Source organism: Ascaphus truei, chromosome 4, assembly GCF_040206685.1.
Source record: "Ascaphus truei isolate aAscTru1 chromosome 4, aAscTru1.hap1, whole genome shotgun sequence".
NCBI classification, from domain to species: Eukaryota; Metazoa; Chordata; class Amphibia; order Anura; family Ascaphidae; genus Ascaphus; species Ascaphus truei.
The window spans coordinates 18,148,199-18,167,451 of record NC_134486.1 but is presented as its reverse complement, the minus strand read 5'-3'; the positions used below and the strand labels follow the sequence as shown (position 1 = coordinate 18,167,451).

The 19,253-nt window shown below is 41.0% G+C and overlaps 1 protein-coding gene across 8 annotated transcripts in view; it reads right to left on the bottom strand.

Moving 5' to 3' along the window:
- Positions 1-1,241: 1,241 nt before the first annotated feature.
- Positions 1,242-19,253, bottom strand: part of DAAM2 (dishevelled associated activator of morphogenesis 2) — a 398,259-nt gene continuing 380,247 nt past the window's right edge. For all 8 annotated transcript variants that reach the window (XM_075595377.1, XM_075595378.1, XM_075595376.1 and 5 more), the window contains 2 exons: positions 12,252-12,422; positions 1,242-6,793 (listed from right to left, as the gene is read on the bottom strand). In XM_075595377.1, coding sequence (XP_075451492.1) covers positions 6,578-6,793; positions 12,252-12,422 — 387 coding nt within the window. In that variant the 3' untranslated portion in view covers positions 1,242-6,577. The remainder of the gene's footprint in view (positions 6,794-12,251; positions 12,423-19,253) is intronic.

The following is a 19,253-nucleotide window of genomic DNA, read 5'->3' as shown; positions in this document are numbered from 1 at the left end:
CTTAATAGACCCCGAGGATGAATATGTTACGTTTGGGACAACGCGAGCGGAGACAAAAGGAGACAGTGTTTCTCTGTTGGGAGCACAAGAAACTAGGGACTCCACATAAGACACAAACTGCTTGTAACTCTAGTGAACATCTCATGTTCCTGCTGGCTACTGCAGACTTAAATAATGCCACCTAATCCCTTTCTCTATATTTTATTCAAGAGTGACAATATGACTTCAGGATGTAATATAGATAATACAGCTAATATTGAAATGCACGCACAGATGTAGCCAATGCTGTTGCAATGCTTGGCGTTCTGCAGTGGGACAATGCGTCAGCCGGAGAAGCAGCTATTGATTTGAATCAGCCACGGACGAGTAGGGTGCTGGATTATCGCACTATTTCACCTGCTGGAGCGCGCCAAACATGGCAGTAATGTTGTCTACTTTAAATGCAATTGTGACATTTATATATTCAGGTCTAGTTTACATCTGAAATATTTAATAGTGCTCTAACGAGCGGTCTAATAGCAACTTATTCTATAGAGTAATAAAACCACAAAGAATCACTTATTAGAATAACTGGAGTTAAGTTCAGCAATAGCCTAACCATTACATTTAATATTGAAGCACTCCATTTTCAACAGGCTCAGTCCCACAAGATTGGTGTAAAGCAGACGTGGTGCCTATATTTAAAAAGGGAGCTAGATCACAACCAGGGAATTACAGACCTGTAAGTCTGACTTCAATAGTGGGGAAACTACTAGAAGGTTTAATACGGGATAATATTCAGGAATACCTAATGGAAAACAAAATTATTAGTAATAGTCAGCATGGATTTATGAAGGAAAGGTCGTGTCAAACTAACCTTATTAGTTTCTTTGAGGAGGTAAGTAGGAATTTAGACTAGGGTAATGCATTTGATGCGATCTACTTTGATTTTGCATAGGCTTTTGATACGGTTCCACACAAGGGGTTGGTGTACAAAATAAATATAGGATAAGTATTTGCCAGCTAAATTTAGCATAGGTTGAACTTGATAGACATATGTCTTTTTTCAACCTCATCTACTATATAACTATGATTTAATAGCTAAAATACAAGGATACAAAATGATTTGCAGACGGTGAAACAGAGCCTTAACCACAGAATAATCCCTTCTCCTGTAGCTTCATCCAACACTGCTGAATCCCGTGAGGAATTCTACACATTGTATATAAAGCTACTGTTGTTGTATGAACTGTAAGCTAGTAAAAACCAAACCAACATTTATTTTACAGCAAAACAGATCATCTTTCACCAGCTTAAAACACTTTTATTATGCTACACTAAATCACCTTTCAACATATGTCATTCTCACTCTCCAATGCACAGTAGTAAAGAAGAGAGGCCCTCGGTCTCTGGCAGACGTGGAATACAAACCCACTTCTGTTAAATCCTTATCAGAGTTTACTTGTGTGCGCTTCATGGATTAAGTGCTACATTAGCACAGATTTCACTTATAGTTGTGTTGAGGTCAAATGATACTACCACACGTACCAGACATGTCTTATTATTACAGAGGCTAACGCTATGTATAACAATGTCACATTGTATGTCAGAATCACATGGTCACTGGTGTCTTGTATCTATAGCTCGGGAATGAATCACATTATGGGCGACGGGAATCTTACATAATCTTGGAAGAAACCGTTTGCTTGTTCACTGGTTGGCATGGTAAGGCCTAAATGCTCTAAGCCAGGGGTGCTCAAATCCAGCCCTCAAGCCCCCCCCAACAGGTCAGGCTTCCAGGATATCCCAGCTTCAGCACAGGTGGCTCAATCAATCCCTGCTTCACAACAAGTGGCTCAATCAGTCCCTGCTTCAGCACAGGTGGCTCAATCAGAGTCCGCGCCTCTGGGGAGGCAGGGCTTGAGAACTGGAGTTGAGCACCCCTGCTTTAAACTTTGTTAAGTAAGGGAACATACCTGTAATGTGACTTTAGCTAAAACAATCAAAAAATCAAATACGTTGGCTATAAAATCTAATAAGCACAAAACTACACAATCTCTGATCTTATTGTGCTGAAGAATTCAGAGCATCAACGATTCTGATTAATAATAACTTTTTTATTGGCGCTCAATTTACATATATCACTGATTTTTCAGGTCAATGCATTTAAAAGTCCATATCACTCAATGGATATAATGTTGATGAATTTTAGCTCAATTTACTACTTGTGTAAGGCTGATATAGCACGTCCGTTCCTACTGCACCGACACACTTTATTCGAGCAAATACCCGGTATGTACCTGGCAGATACCTGGAATGCGCCGCACCTCACCTCTGACAAGCCTCGTTGCATTTGCCTTCCCAGCCTGGGTTCATGCCTGGCTGATGGGCGGCTGATCTGTTAAATGATAATGATTAGGATTTAATAGGCTGCAATGCTTCGCGTGTCTACCAGATGGCATAAATTCATGAATTGTAATGCAGTATATATATATGTACTGTGCAGTATTGCAGCCAGCGGGAATAAAATGCTTCAATCCCTGCTGGAAAATAACTCAATGCACTCGGGCAGAAAACAGTCACAAACCTCAATACACCCGGGTATACCCGAATTCGTGGGACTAGCCGAGCTCGAATAAAGTGTGTCGCCAGTGTACTTGCACTGCACTCATTGAATGATTAGTTATTTTCTGCATGTTCATTGTGTATTAGGTACTTGACTGCACTTTTCAGAACTCTGCTTCACTCATTTGTGTCCCAGTAACACATCTCTTCAATTCACTACAGTGTGGCACAGCATGGTAATAACACATAGGTGGTAAATAGCTGTTATGGCCTCTGCCAGCACCTGAATGTGACGTATGTATGGTGTGTGTAATGTGTAACTACAGCTGGAACATACAGTGTGTTAATGAAAGCACATTACATGCGCAGAAGGCTCTGTTCTTGTAGGGCAACATGATTTTCTGATCCATAATTATATTATACTTTGTGTGTTTTAATTCTGCTGCTTGTTCCACTTTGTGGGTGAGCCAGTCCTTAACCTACAAATCTCGTATAATGTTTTTGTAACGATAAAAGAGAAAAGATTGGTTAGTGACATAGTTGACGATTCTGGATTATGATGAGAAACAGCCTTTCTGGTTAAGGCCTCTGAAATGAGGTGAGAATTCTCAGTTTCAGTCCTAAAATCACAAATCCTTGTGACCTTGTGCAAATAACTCCTTCTGCCACAGACACTGACACTTAATGTTACGTTGGTCAGAGATGGATTCATTGCACTTGTATTGTTGCATTGTGCAGAGCGCTCCTTTCCTCAGTAGAGTTACACAAGACTGTTGTACAGTACAGCTCTGCTTTTGAAAGCCCCTTAGTCAACGAATGCTTCATAAATCCACACGGTCAATGATGTACAAGTCGGAATCCTGGAACAAGCAACGAGATGAAGTGTATTCTACATAACAGTCCAGTTAGTAAACTAATGTACTAGGCCATTGAGCAATAATAGTAAGGTGCATAATGCCTATGAACTGCTGGGTGGTAGAAAAGGTGACTCTGTGTCTGTATTTTTCATTCACGCCCTATATGTCTTCTTCTTATAACACCGTGACCACGTTACTGCTGACTGTACCCTTTTCTGGGTGTAACCTGCTCCTGATTCCATCTGGGTCAGAGGAAGCAGGACAGAAATATTACAATATAAAAATGTGATGTATAAAACGAGTGCACATTAACCGTATGGTTCCCTTGTCCCCTACACATGGACCCCTCGGGCCCTCATGCCGTTCCCGGAAGGACGGCAGATTTCCTGCAGTTCTTCATACTGCTCACCTCCTTGTCTCACTTGACTTCCTCCTCGATGTAGGGCAACAAAGGCAAAGTCCCAGAACATGTGATCACTGCAATAATGATTACGTGGCTCTGGCTACGGAGGGATATATTTACTAAGCGGTGCTACAACAATAGACACCCTATGGCGCTGTATGACAAATGAATGTCCACTCACTTTAGTGTGTGTTACGGACCGGCACCTTAGGGTGTCTTATGGTTTGGCCCTGCTTGGTTATTATGGGTCACTGTACTAGTAGACATACTGGCAACCACTAAATACTTTCCAATATAACATGAGTGAAAATCCTGCTTTCTTTTTTCTCTATTATTTTATATTCCCCTGTCCCACCTGGGCACGGAACCAGGTTTACCGCATATTAAAAGCTGTGTCGTACTTATCACCGAGAAGTGCTCAAATGCAAATGCTTTTTTTAAATGTCAATTCTGCAGACACGATGCAGTTATTAGTTATTGATCCCATGCATCATTTTCAGAAAGACGCACGATAAAAAAAAATACCAATTATTTAACAAGAAAAGTTTGGGTGCTTGGGATGTAACCGCTGCTCATATTATACAAATCAATTTAAACAGCAGCACTTAAAGTGGAATATACTAATATCATTGCAAAACCCCAATTTCCAGCCCCAAGCCAATACCATTATCAGGGTTACAGTCCAAGTGGGAATGTACTGGCCTGTTCAACAGAACTGCGGTCCTATAATCTTGTTAGTACAGAACCTCCACTCAGGAAAGCCACCTTTTGGTTGTGACAAATCACGTACGGTAGGTGCTCCGTCTATAGATTATACTAACGATGTAATGAATGTATCCACCCCAGGCTTTGCTTTCTGCCGCAACCTTCTACACGTCATCGACATTTTTTTAGTAAATGACCATTTCATAAGGAAGTCTGAAAAAAGGCATCACCAGACCCTCTCCATGGAAGGTGCACATCGATATACAAAAATAACATTCTTTTGTATGGCTTTATGCTCTGCATATCTTTACATGTATAAAATAGATGATATAACTGTGTTGCTTGCTATCCCACTCAGGCTTATTGTCCTCTAACTCATCCTACATTTTTCTTACAACTACATACCTTTTTTTCCCCCAGTGAGGTCTATTAAAAAAGGAAACTTACATCAGCATTTCAATCAGTTTTGCCTATATATATTATTGCCACCATATGTTACGCCATTTTGCATAAACTCGAGAAGATGCCAGTGCTAAGAGCTCCAGTTCATTCCAGTAAAGTCGAAGGTGGAAATTATCCTAGAAACCATGTGACCTGAAGGTGGATGTTAGAGAATCGAGGCAGCAGCTTGAAACTTTCATGGCCAACCAACCCCACGTAAGGAACACGTTCTGCCTCATTAGCACCTTCTTACTGAACTCACCTACTACAATTTATTGGGAGCCATCTTATGATGATTGGCAGGACATGTGCTGTTCATTTGCTGTGGTTATATCACTCATTGTTGATAGTTTAAAACTATACAATAAAGCTTAAAATACAGCGTAACATTCCCTGTTGCCCTCACACATGAAACCGCAGGAATCCATTAGTGGGAAGACCACTGTCTTTTTCTTCTTCTGATGAATGGTTCTTCTGATTCTTCTTGAGCCAATTAGTTTGTGTCCATATTATTTCTGCATAAAAATTAATTCTGGTCAATGTGCTTCAATGGGAAATAAAGTTCGGGCACTGGCACAAGTGCTTAAAATATCTTACAAGAGCTGGTTACAATATAGTTCAGGTCCAGAATGTGATGGTGCCTATATTTCTCATGGGATACATCTTGTGCTTTTGAAATACAGATATGTTGAGCCAGCTAGGAACTTTTGCAAGTTGGCCCTGTGTAACAGCCTCTTCCAAGCCAAAGTTAGCCATGGCAACATCTGAGAAGGTAAAAAGTGCATACCATTTTGCAATCACACAGTGGTTTTTATGTTTAGTTTCAGAAATTGGAGGGCGTCCTGGAATTATAAAGAGCGTGTAAGTGTGTGTAACATTCTGTACAAGATTCATATTTAGACAGATGTAAAAAAAAAAAATACCCATTGAAATCACTCACAGCTGGAACTTAACACCCTTTTCAAATCAACTCTCTGTCTATAGATTCTTCATTTATCCTTCCATCTGAGTGTTGAAATGTAATCTAAAAAGACTCTTTTATGAGTAAATCAATGACTTTAAATGTAAGCCAAAGATCTGTTTGTGGAATCCTGTTTTCTTTATTGAATTCCACGGTATGATGTGCGTTTTGCTTCTCCATAGTTCCCTACCTTCCATTTTCTTTCCCCGAGCTATATCCTTGCTTTGGTGTTGGACCACAAAAACTGGCCTACAATCTAAGCTATGTTAGGCAGATTTCAGGGGCTTTGGCCTGTCTTCATCCAGATATTGTACAAAATACCATTACTTCTGAAATGTCAGACAGTGCAAAATAATTATTTGGCACTTGTAAAGCATGATCGCAGCAAGTGGTTCTCATCTGTTTGTCACGTTCATGCCACATTTTCTGCTGAAAATATTCTGAAACCATTTTGAACACTAACCTTACCCATTATTCAGGAATCTAATTGCTCCACCGAGGCACTTCTAGAAGTTTCCTTTCCAAGCTACCAGGGGAAACAATCTTAATCACAGAGGGGTCAAGTTTGTAGTTCCACAGAGAGACTAATCCTTTTCAGTGACCTTGAGCCAATCTTGAAGTCAATCTGTTCTCCACTGTTGTTTTGGCTTACTAATACTTCAGTTCTTAATAATTCAGCTTAGTAACAGCTCGCTCTCTGCTTGTGTCCAAAATTTGGTTCCCCGAGCGCTTGCGGTTCCTCTTGAGTTTGGATAAGTCCTTGTCAAAGACTTCACCGGACCTCAATGCCGACACTAGGTCATCAAACTCTCCACCTTCTTCAGAGATGCTGCCTGCTTTCGCCTTTTTAAGCCGCCTCTCTTTCTCACGTTGTTCCTTGAGCTGTGGAAAAAACCACAAAACGTGTTTATAAAGTGTCAATTGCTTAATGATCTCACACTCTTTCATACACATGGAGCAGTGTCTTCAACAAGACAATCATCCCACTCTGTGTTTAGGCCCTGGTTAGATAAAGAAGAGATAAGAAAGGGTCAGAGTCTGTAAAACACACTCTAATCTTCAATTTACTATGTGTAAGAACATCTCCAGGGCAAGCTTTCAAAAAGTATGTAGTACTTGTCTATCCTGGGCATTAATCACAAAATTGTAGTCCATTAAACATATCACTGCCATGAGTTCACTGTGGTCTGTAAGAAAAATATATTTCTTAAATAAGTTAGCCAGTCTGTTTGGAATTTGCACAGCTTGGAAGCTGAAAATTGAATCGAACTTCTGCTTAGTCCTAACACAAAATATCTATCACCATTAAAACCACATATAAAAGTCACAGCTATTAATCAGTGTGTCCACTTTTGCCAGGAGAGAGGAATATCTACCACAATAAGGAGCTATGTATTTAAGTTGTTCATTTTTTGGTGATGAAAGGCGTGAAATTAATATGTCTTTTCAGTCCAACAAAGACACCTAAAAAGATCAAAAGGTTTTGTGTGCCTTTGTTGGACTGTGCCAAGATCAGGACTAATTCTCCAAACAAAGGCGTCCTTTCAGTAACTGATTATAATACTGCTGTACATGTTACTTCATTAGTGACAGAGTTAAGAGACTGAAGGAAGGGTTTATAAGCTAAGAGTCCTCAGTCCTTGGGAAAATATGAACTGTGGAAGGGAGGTTAGTTCCCATGAACCACAGGGGAGAGCAGAAAGTAACAGCCAACAGTGGAGGAATCAATCCTTCAGCATCCCCCTCCCTTTTTTCAAAAGGCCAGCACAATCATTAAATCATTAAGGATACAAGGGAAGGCCAGCTCTTATCAGAATAATTTAGGCCTTTCTGTGAAATATGGGCCATGCTGTAGAAAGGGGTACATGCGCTTGCTATAAGAACAAATAGTGTGTAAAAAGTGACAATGTGATAGGCATAAGTGATACAAATATTCCTTCATTGAGCACCAATTGACAAAAATAAAGCTCATCTACATCCCGCACAATTTATACGGTTACAACATCTTAAAGCATCGAGCTCTCTGATCTGTTTTTATTTCTTACATGAACTGAGGGAGATCACTAACTAATTAGTGTTAGTGGGATCACAGCAGTTTAGGAGATATTTAAAGCAGCAATCTAGCAATGGGGACCTCACGGCTCGGGAGATGTTTACCTTTTTGTGTGGCAGTACAATGACCGTAAAAAAAAAGGTGGCCACCAGGGTCATCCAACAGGAAGCTGCCATGTCATGCTCTAAAGACATAGCTTCTTCCTATTGGTCACTAGGAATAGGGCTTGGATACTGTTTGATTTACCAAAAGAGACCAAAAACACCTTTACATGCAAAGGTAAATATCTCGGTAATAGGGCACCATCGGAGCTAAAAATAGTGTGATTCAGCTCCAGGGGATTTACGGTTCTGGTTCTTTAAATAAATATTGAATAGGGGGGATTACTGCTTTCAGTTGTCGCAGCCCCATTAGGTAATAAATATAACCACTGGCCAGATCTGTGGTAATCCTGAACATTTCTGCTCTTGGAGGGTTCAGTTTAGAATAGATCACTTTTTTGTGTTTAGATTACGGCTTCACATAACACTTCGCACTTATACACAGATAAATCATTCAGGAAGGTCTCTTCCTGGGTGTGTGAAACACTGACTTTAGTAGACAAATACAGGATATTTGGAAGATAGTGAAGAGACCAGCTCCAAATTAAAGAGATCCACTGAAAAGCACACCTGGTTATGGCGGATCTCTAATATGGAGCTAGTCTCTTCACTAACTTCCAAACATCCTGTATTTGTATTCTATTAGGTCCTCATAGATGCACCTGGTCAATTTCTTTACACCGTTATTGTATATTCAGAGGCAACAGTGGTGCGAGCTTCACCGTCTTCTCTTTGAACTGACTTCAGAAGCCCTGAAATCTTCTATTTCTACAAGCAATGGTTAACAAATATAAGGAATCTCTATCCAAAACCATTTTGTTTTTGACAAAGTGGCTGATATACAGAGGATAGATTAAAGAAAAATAAAAGAAGATGAATTCGATTAACCTATAGATGTAGCGAGACTTACTGTCTCTGGCGCAACGGTCGAAAAAGCAAAAATGTGCATCTGCCGAGGTCACATGGTGGGAAGGTCCATACTTCTACAAACCCCCTGCAGCGTTAATTCTTGGGCGCCAGGGCTACACCTGTACAAGCAACTAAAATAAACACTGCAGGCGAACTTGGGACACTAACGCTATCAGATTTAAAAGGTTCCGTTGGCCGGTGGGTTAGGCTCGGTAAGTCAGGAGGGGGGTTCCAATAATGTAGACTATAGAGCCATTGGGACCCAGAAGATTGAAATGCATTCTAAAGCCATGCCAATCAGTTTCAATCGCCAGAAGGTTTGCAGAGGAGACTCTTCTGAGGTGGGATAAGTGGGAACACCTTGTGGCACAGACCCTTATTTAAAGAGCCCAGTAAACTCCTATGGAAATTAAATGGTTATGTTTTTTTTGTAATTATGTTATTTTTATGTATTTTGATTTTAACATGTATTTTTTTTATTTCAGGTCATAGATGCCTATTTGTTTTGTCTCACTCATATACCAACAGCCTATGTAAAAAGGGCAAGTGTAATAGCCGCAGAAGGAGGTGGCTAGAGAAGGGGAAGTGATGAGGAAGATTGTACCCTAGAGGGTCAGTCTCAAGGGACAGGGAGGTTTTGTATATCTTCACCAAGTTGCAAGGCAATGCCCTACATGCCTCTTTGACATGCAAGTGGTAAATAGTTACATAATTATTAGGGTTTATGGGGTGTTAGTTGTTTTAACTTCTTAGGACAGTAACTGAGTAATTCAGTATAAGGTGACACTTTTTTATTTGGACTACCAATTGATATTATAAGACAAGCTTTCGAGAGTTCTCTCTCTTCCTCTCTCTCAAAAGCTTGTCTTTTGTCTTATAATAGCCATTGTTAGTCCAGATAAAAAAGGAACAACTAATACTGAAGTACTTATTTACTCTGCAATTTCGCAACTGAACTAACACGACTATTTCTACTTAACTTCTCAGGAGGTACTTAATTCAACATACTCCGTAGTGGCTGATCGCACTGTGATCAACTGAAAACCCTTATTTACGGCAATGTTTTTCTTTGTCTGAACACATCGCTTTGGAGTATATGGAATGATCCCATTAGTAGTTGTGGTTATTATGAAGACATCCCAATACATGGCTGATATGGCCACTAGAGAGATAATAAATCATCATATTCTATTTTTATGTTTTAACTCTATTAGCTTGTCCAGGTAAGGCTTTGTAGGCAATTTGGTTCTCTCTATTGTGGTCATGACATCAATGGACAAATTGGCCTTTTCTCCGGCCTAAATCAAGTGAAAAACATTGGCAAGGTTGGTTCTCGAGATCTCATAATTTCAAACCGTTGTACTTTATTAAATAGCATGTGAATATGTCCTCTGATGAAATGTACTCATTAACGGGCTAATTTTAATGTATCGTATGGATTTATGTGCAGAAGAAGCCAGGGAAGCTTTGCATTGATTTTCACTCTTTGTTTAATATAGCAAAGAGGTCAACTTGAACCCCCCCTCTGAGTTTATTGAATAGGCCCCATAGTGTGGGGTGATTCATTAAACTTGCACAGAGCAGGATAGGACACTATTACATGGAAACTCCCCTTCAAATCGCCGATTTACACAAGCCCAGTTTAATGAGGTTCCAAAACCAGGTTCCGAGATCACCTTTGGCGTGTTAATCAGATTAATAATACATGGCATGTTTTCAAACAGTGGTAAGTAACAAAACATTACTGTACATACCAGACATATTTACTAAAGGTACAGATGAGTTACTTTATCAAACGTTTGAAGCGGTTTGACTACAAATTGTGTGTTTTACTGGTGGTAAAATATCTGCACGGTTTGAGATCATATATTACAGTATAAGGCCTTCAGTAAACTACATTTTGTATTCAAGTCAGATAATGTCAGTGCTGGTAAGCAAAGATTATGTTAAGCAATGGTTGGCTGAGTAATGGGGAATGTAAACATGCAATAGCTCCAGTGAAATGCCTTCTAAGATTTAGACCAAAATGCTCACAATTTTTGAAGGCCGGTCATAAAATGCAACATTAAAACGATGAGTGTTTTGTTATTATGAGATTCTGCACCTTTCATCTACAGTAGTACAACATTATGTTCTACTGTTTGCTATAGGGCAGGTGTGACACTGTGCAAACAGGAGCCCTTTAAATGGACACTCCTCACAATTTGAGGCAGTCGGACTTGAATTTTGTTAAAGCAAAAGTGACCCACTTTTCTCAAACACTTCTGGCTTAAAACATAGGAAATCTGTGTAAAATAACAAACGTCAGAATGTTTTCTTATATGGGTCTTATATGGGTCTTTAATTAAGTCATGGCCTTTCAGCAAAACATAAAGTACAGCTCTGACTCCTGTTACTGGATACATTAACACATCCGTATTCCCCCAAATAATGTCTTTATAAAGATAACATGGTGTTCCATTGGAATAAAAAGCTCATGTTCTATGATACACAAACATTTCTGTATAAAGCTCTTCTTTCTAATCTATGCACTGTGAAGCATTATATATATATATATATATATATATATATATATATATATATATATATATATATATATATATGCAAATATAGCTGTATGCTCATCTGCATGTCTTAGGCAGGTGACATGCAGATGAGCATACAGCTATATTTGCATATTTGCTTTCCTGTGGAGGGTTTTTGTCACTTTTTTTTACTCACCATAACTTAACTCAGTATTATGGTTATATATATATATATATATATATATATATATATATATATATATATATTAGCTGCTAGACTAAGGATACATAAATACAAACTTAGAAGTGTAGTTAAGTAATCAAGTGAAATATATATTGTAAATATCTTTGGGGAGCATGATAGAGCTGACATAAGTGGTGACAGTAAATAGGTCACATAAAGCAGTATAAGGGTCGTCTAAGGACAGTGTTGGGCAGTGAAAGAGATTGATGAGAGGATATGACCATACTGTATATACTTTAAAGTTATACAGTATGCCAGTAATGCAGCCACGTCTGATGATTGTACATTACTGGTCTGCATTGCGTCCTCCAAGTAGACTTTTTTAGTAACCATCCCATGTTGGTATAGAACTAACAAGCTTGACTATTGAAGACCAACAATGGTGCTAGGTCTTTCCTTTAAGAAAGAGAGACCGAGAAAGGATAGTTGCACTCACCACTACAACAAGAGACATGTGTGACGCAGAAGAGGAGGTTGACCCACCCACCTCCCTGTTTCCCAGCCTCACCATGGCCTCCATGCGAGCCCTGCGATCCTCTTCCTCTTTTTTCTTCCTCATATTCTCCAGATCTTGCTTGGCCTCGGTGAAGGACTGCAGGAAGGTGTCAAAGATGCCAAAAAACTCATCTGGCTGCATTTTGCCCTCCGTCTCTCCGAAATGCTTCATCGCCTTGGCGTACTATCAAAGAGAGCAGAAACAAGGGAGCCCGTTACAGAAAGCGAGAGGAGTTATTCAGATGAAGCAGAGGCGAAAACCTTCACAGTCTAAAAAAACACTGAAATATTCCTCACTGTGCAGTGCAGAGTATTAACCCCTCAACAATAAACCGGTTGCATATTCTTAATATCGAAAAAAGACACGCACATAAACCCAAAATCAAAGCTAGGAATTAGATCACTTATTTGTATTCAGTAATTGCCTAATTATTAACTTTGATATTCGTTTTTTTTTACGCTTCTTTTTTGAGATTGTCCTACAAGCCGTCAAGAAGACTGGAGGTTCTCTGTAACAAGCGACACTCTGTGGACCTGGCCCAGATATACTCTGCTGGACCAGAACATGTGCTACAGCTTATAACCGAAGTCCCTACAGTGTATACTTTTGCAATTGAATTATTTTCATTTACAGGGTTATTATTGTTTCTTTATTGATACTGTATATAGTTTTTTATGATCAATGTTTGCACAGTTTTTTGTTTTGTTCGGTTTAGTTAAAGACAGGCAGTAATAATTAGCCTCAAATACATTAGTTCTATGGAGCAATGTTAGCTAATATAGCCTCTTTATTTTGTGTGGCGTAACTGTTTTGTTAGCATGATGTGCCCTATATCCTACAAGTAATTTGCCCTATACATTTTCCTCTGTTGTGCTTTAACAGTGATGCCAGGTAAGGCCCAAAGACGCACTTCATTGGCATACATCTGTTTAAGAACTTCTTCTGAAATGAAACGTTTTCTTTATTTCCTCTGGTTCCCGAGGCACTTATTGGTGAAGGTACCCCCCCCCCCCCCCCGCCCAAACAATATGGCTGCCAAATCTAGCAGGGTCTGAGGCCCATAAGAAAGCTGTAATGCCATCGGTGGCAGCTTCCTTTATCTAGAGAATTAGGGGGGTCGCTGTAGTTGAAACCCCCGGCTCCAATTGTAACAAAAAATCACTTTACATGTTTGCTTTAACGTTCCGAGTAAAACCTTAAGGTTGCGACTTTTCAGCTGCAATGAGAAGATGACACTGTTATATTATAGGAGTCAGAGGATGTATCACAGACTCTATGAGGGTGGCTCAGCAAAAAATAATAATATAGGACAGAATGACTCGAGTCTTGAACTGTGTAAATAATTATTATAGTGGGTTCATCCCAATGAATATGGAGAATGCGTCAAAATGGAACCCAGACATTAAAGTCCGATTGATGTTCAGACACATAAAACCACACAAGTAACCATTTTGACAAGATACAGTATTGTACATGTCCAGGTTAGCAAATCATTAGACATCTCTCCATTAGCAAGGCTTTCATACTAACCATGGACAATTGGACTGATACAGCCATGATTAAAGATGATTAAATCTCACATGGTCCTTTCTGTCTTCCTCAATGCCCAAAAGCTAAAAAGATAATATCTCGATTATCTGCCGCTATTCAGACATACCGGTACACCGCCCATTGGCTAGTGAATTACAACCGTTAGGACATGTAGCTTCAATCAGTCAGTGTGATGGAGAGTCTCCTCCTGGCTGGTAACAACTTGCTAAGGCTGGGTCCATAGAGGAGGGAGCCGCGCTTCTCCGTGATGACGCTGAGGCTCGTTTGCGCAATCAGGAGTGATTGCATGAACTAGCAGACGAGCCAGCGTGCGCGATCGGGAGGCAGGGCACTGATGTCACTGGGCCAATAGCCCGCGAAGCGCCGACCTCAACGTCACGGCGCCATGACGTTGACGCTGGTTTGCTCTGGTTGGAGGGTTTCAGCCGACAGCGCGCTCAGAAACAGGTTCGGCTGTGGGCTGAAAATCCCTGCGCCTCAGCACGCCTGCGGACGGAGATCCTGATTCCCAGGGCACGCAATATGGCTGCCTACTTCAAAGGAGGAAGTGCTGTGGCTTCCTAAATGGTTGATGTAGCCACTCGAGGAAGCTTAATATGTTAAAAATCATTAAAAGGGCATCAGGAGTGAATAAAAATGGGGAAAATGCAGTATTCTCCAATATCACACAGCTGATTTATTTAAAAAAAAACAAAAAAAACACAGGATATGGAATTAAATAATTAATATGTTCTGGTCAAGGTTGCCCCAACGCCAGCCTGGGGAAGGTGATAACGGGTGATATTTTTTGGCGGTAGCCTGATATTGCCATGTATCGTAGTTTAGTAAATAGCACGTGTACAAGTTATTTGGAATGACACCACATTAAAAATATTGCAGACGTACTGAATCGCAGTGGTAAAAAAGAAACGTTCTCACTGCTTTACAGATGGTCATGTGACCTTTAGGGCCTTATTCTATATATCCGATATAGCGGCCGATTGAGCATCTTTGGACAAAATTGGCCATTGAAGTCCTAGTGACTCTAGACCTGTGTGTGTCTAGCAGCAGATATCCTTGGGTGATATAGCCCCCTATTTAAAAAAAAACAAAAACATTAGTTTAGCACAAGGGTGCCCAACTCCAGTCCTCAGCACAGGTGGCTCAATCAGTCCCTGCTTCAGCACAGGTGGCTCAATCAGGTGCTCAGACTTTGACTGAGCCACCTGTGCTGAAGCTGGGATATCGTAAAAACCTGACCTATAGGGGGAGGCTTGAGGACTGGAGTTGAGCACCCCTAGTTTAGGGAGTCCTATCCAGAAGAGAATCTCTGACAACAATAATGTCAGCCCTTTGGGTGTACGGCAGACTACCTCCCCTGCATTAGCAAATAATCATTATCCCAAAGAAATTAAAAAAGGAAAGGAATGCTACCGCAGATAAGGAGTAACAATACTTCTGGTTGTGGAACCAAGTTATATCTGTGGCGCTCTAATACTTCTGGTTACAGTATACTTTCTATTTCTACACAGTTTAGAAATGTGGTCAAATGAAATGTTTCCTAAATTCCTCTTAATTGGAGATCGTTCCCTGACATGTTATTAGGTGATGGAAAGGGAAGGAATGCTACTGGAGATTAATGGGTTTATAACGGGTCTTCTGGGCTCATCGAATAGCTCCGTCTGACTGTTTTATGACACGGCGCACTACATTTCTCACACCTCTTTATGCATAAGCTTCTCCACTTTTGTTCCACTGTAAATATTGTACTGAAATCCATATCCACTTGGCCAAAGATGTGTTTGAGTTATCCTCTGTGTTTTTAATGGCAGGCCTAAAGTGCCGAAATACCAGGAGTTCAACATGTTTGCTGCAGTACAGATGTTCTCCACAGACCTGCTTGTCGAGGCAAACATGTGGAGGTGCTCTGCTCGCCTACTATCATTTCATCCCTACATCTTCCAAGTGTTGTTTCTCCAGCATCCATCATTCGAAAAAGTGACCACAGGTCTTCCGGCAAAAATGTCCTTATCTTATCTGGCATTTGTGAATGCTCAGCCACCTACAGTAGGCTGTTCCTACATAGCACCATAGAAAAACATAGCATTGCCGGCTTTTTCATGCGTTTATGACCATTATTCATCATGACTGTTGACTTTCAACTAGGTCAAATGTCCATACACTGCCTTTTTTTTTATTAATACAGCTCAATCCTGTTATAACGCGATCCGTTACAATGCGAATCCGCTTATACTGCAATGTAAGCGTGGCTCCCAATTTTCGTATGTATGAATACTTTACAACACAACTATTGGTATCTTAAATACTTTATTGTACAATGCATACAATTGTACATTATTTCAACGCGATCCGCTTATAATGCGATGTGATTCTTTGGACCCCAAGCACAGCGTTATAAGGGGGTTGAGCTGTAACTCTGGACTTCTCTTATACAAATACATGACATCTCGGATCTAGCTAAAAACAGTATATAATATGCCATTTCTGTATCTAGGAAGACCAAAATATATTAGACAGTCTAGTTTACAGCAGCAATCCCCTCAACGTTTGGAATGACAGATTTGGGCCGTTGGTTTTTCGTTTAGAAGTTTGACGCGTCAACGGGGCAATGAAGTTGCCTACGTCTGTATGTGTTGGCAAAGTAAAATTAAAGATGGCTGACGCGAGTCGGCCAGTGCTCTGATGACATTGCAGCTTCTTGCAGAGTGAGGTTTACATGGCAGCCATGTCGATTTCCCAAAAGGGTCTGAAAACACCGGCACATATAAAAAGGAAAATATCCCAGGTACTGGGGCGGCCTGGGAGATAAAGATAGTTCAGTTCAGACCTAGGAGATCCCCAAGTTCTGATTCTATAAAAAAATATAATGAGTAGGGGGACTGCTGCTATCAGGCAAAAACAATGAAAACATATAATAATAATAATAATAATAATAATAGGAGGGGAGAAACAAGGACATTGGAGCACAGCAAAAAGACAGGCTGGCGGCAGTGACTGCGTGCAAAAGCTTTATTCCGGCAACATTGCCATTAAAACAGGACAGGTTCTCTGACGCGTTTCGTATAAGAGACTTTTTGTCTCTTAGACGAAACGCGTCAGAGAACCTGTCCTGTTTTAATGGCAATGTTGCCGGAATAAAGCTTTTGCACGCAGTCACTGCCGCCAGCCTGTCTTTTTGCTGTGCTCCAATGTCCTTGTTTCTCCCCTCCTCTTACTCACCTGCTCTGGGACGGATGCACGCTCCAGGAGAGCAGCGGTGAGGCCCCCTCCTTTGGAACGGACAGCCATCAGGCACTACACGAGCCAGCTACACGAGTCCCTGCACTCCCTGCTCGAGGACCCGCCGGGAACACATGATCCGCCACAGAAGGAACCGCCGGATGGGAGAAGCACTCCGGTCAGGTTAGAGATCACTTTTCTTACACGGCTATCCAGATTGTGCCTTATTGTGCCCAAAAGAAGTTATTATCTCCTATCTAGGGGTACACACTCCGCTGCTCTCCCCTATTACCTCAAACATTGGCAAATCTGCCCTACCACTGCTACACTGAGGATTAAACAGTCCTCAATACCGACACCAATTTGAAGCACCACATTAGGGGTTTATTCCCTTATCTACCTATAATAATAATAATAGCATGTTCTTGTATAGCGCTGATAGTTTTATATAGCACTTTACAGAGACATTTTGCAGGCACAGGTCCCTGCCCTGTGGAGCTTCCAATCTATGTTTTTGGTGCTTGAGGCACAGGGAAATAAAGTGACGTTCCCAAGGTCACAAGGAGCCATCACCGGGAATTGAACCAGATTCCCCTGCTTCAAACTCAGTGCCAGGCAGTGTCTTTACTCACTGAGCCGCTCCTTCTCTCACCATAGCTTTTCTTAAAAGTGGAGCAAGCATGTCCTGATGCTCTTTGGAATTGGATGAAATCACCCCTCAAACTATTTTGTGACGCATTTCATGCGAGGGATAGGAGTTGCAACTCATCAATTCAGCTCATTGTCAATGCAAATCAAGTCGGGAGCCAGCCTGGGAGGCGAGTCAGCACCCTCAGCTTTTTATACTTACTTTGAACATTTTTGACATTTGCTTCTTCCTATTTTTACAGTAGGGGCAGTCCTCGGTGATCCAATACAATGCGTTCTTGTAAATAGCATTGTATAGTGAATCGTCGTAAAGTGAAACCCATTTTCTGCACATTGGTGTGTATTATAGAATGGGATAGGAGTCAGGGAGCGTTGGATAAGGATGTTGGACGTCGGAAAACTGCCCATTGGTGTGTATTATAGAGTGGGATAGGAGTCGGTGAGCGTCGGATAAGGCAGTTGGGCATCGGAAAACTGCCCTTTGGTATGTATTATAGAGTGGGATAGGAGTCAGTGAGAGTCAGATAAGGCAGTTGGGCATCGGATAACTGCCCATTGGTGTGTATTATAAAGCGTCTGATAAGCGGTTCCCCGAAAAAGGAAATGTTGGAAAGCGAGGACCACCTGTATTTCCGTCAAAAATACGGTGCAAACCCTATATACACACACCCACACATATATATATAACATTACAAGTTGTGAATTCAAGTGGTCTACTTCTTAACCTTTAGAAGTACTTCATGGGCATGTTTTCAAGGGTGGATAGAGCTGACCTCTCCAATAGAGTGGTCAGCTCTATCTGAATACACTACAGTATATAACAGGGGTGGGCAACGCCAGTCCTCGGGGGCCACCAACAGGACAGGTTTCAAGGATATCCCTGCTTCAGCACAGGTGGCTCAATCAGTGGCTCAGTCGAAGACTGCGCCACCTGGGCTGAAGCAGTGATATCTTTAACACCTGATCTGTTGATGGCCCTTGAGGACTGTTGTTGCCCACCCCTGATACACCAATAAATAACTCTGGTACAAAGCGTTACCTTCCTAATCCATTCCCAAAGCCAAACTGAAAAGTGTCCAAGTCTTTGCGAGGCCCTTAGTCAGGATAAAGACTTCTATTTCTGTCTGCTGGCAAACACAATTCCTTTGTGTCTGGTAGTGGACACACATTGTTTCTCTTATGCACTGATGTATTAATAATTCAAGTTCACATTTTTAATATACACACAAAAGTAAGGAGCATTACTGCTCATGCTCAGATCCCTAAGACTCATGTAATAGTTAGAGAGCGATGCTCAGAAGGGGCAAAACAAACACTTATTTAAGGTAAATGTGGCCTAACAACCCTTCTGGACTTCACATTGCATGTAATAATAATATTACTTTTTATTATATAGCACTGACAGTGTGCGCAGCGCTGCACATACAATGAGCCCCTGTTCTGCAGAGCATACAATTCATTTTTGTTGCCAGCCTGATTGAAACAGAAGCATCCGGCATTCTGCACTCAACTTGTGATCGTTCCTGGAGCTATCATACGACACAAGAGTGCCGGAAGTCCAGAGGCGCCGAAGTGCCATCACACTCGGCACTGTAA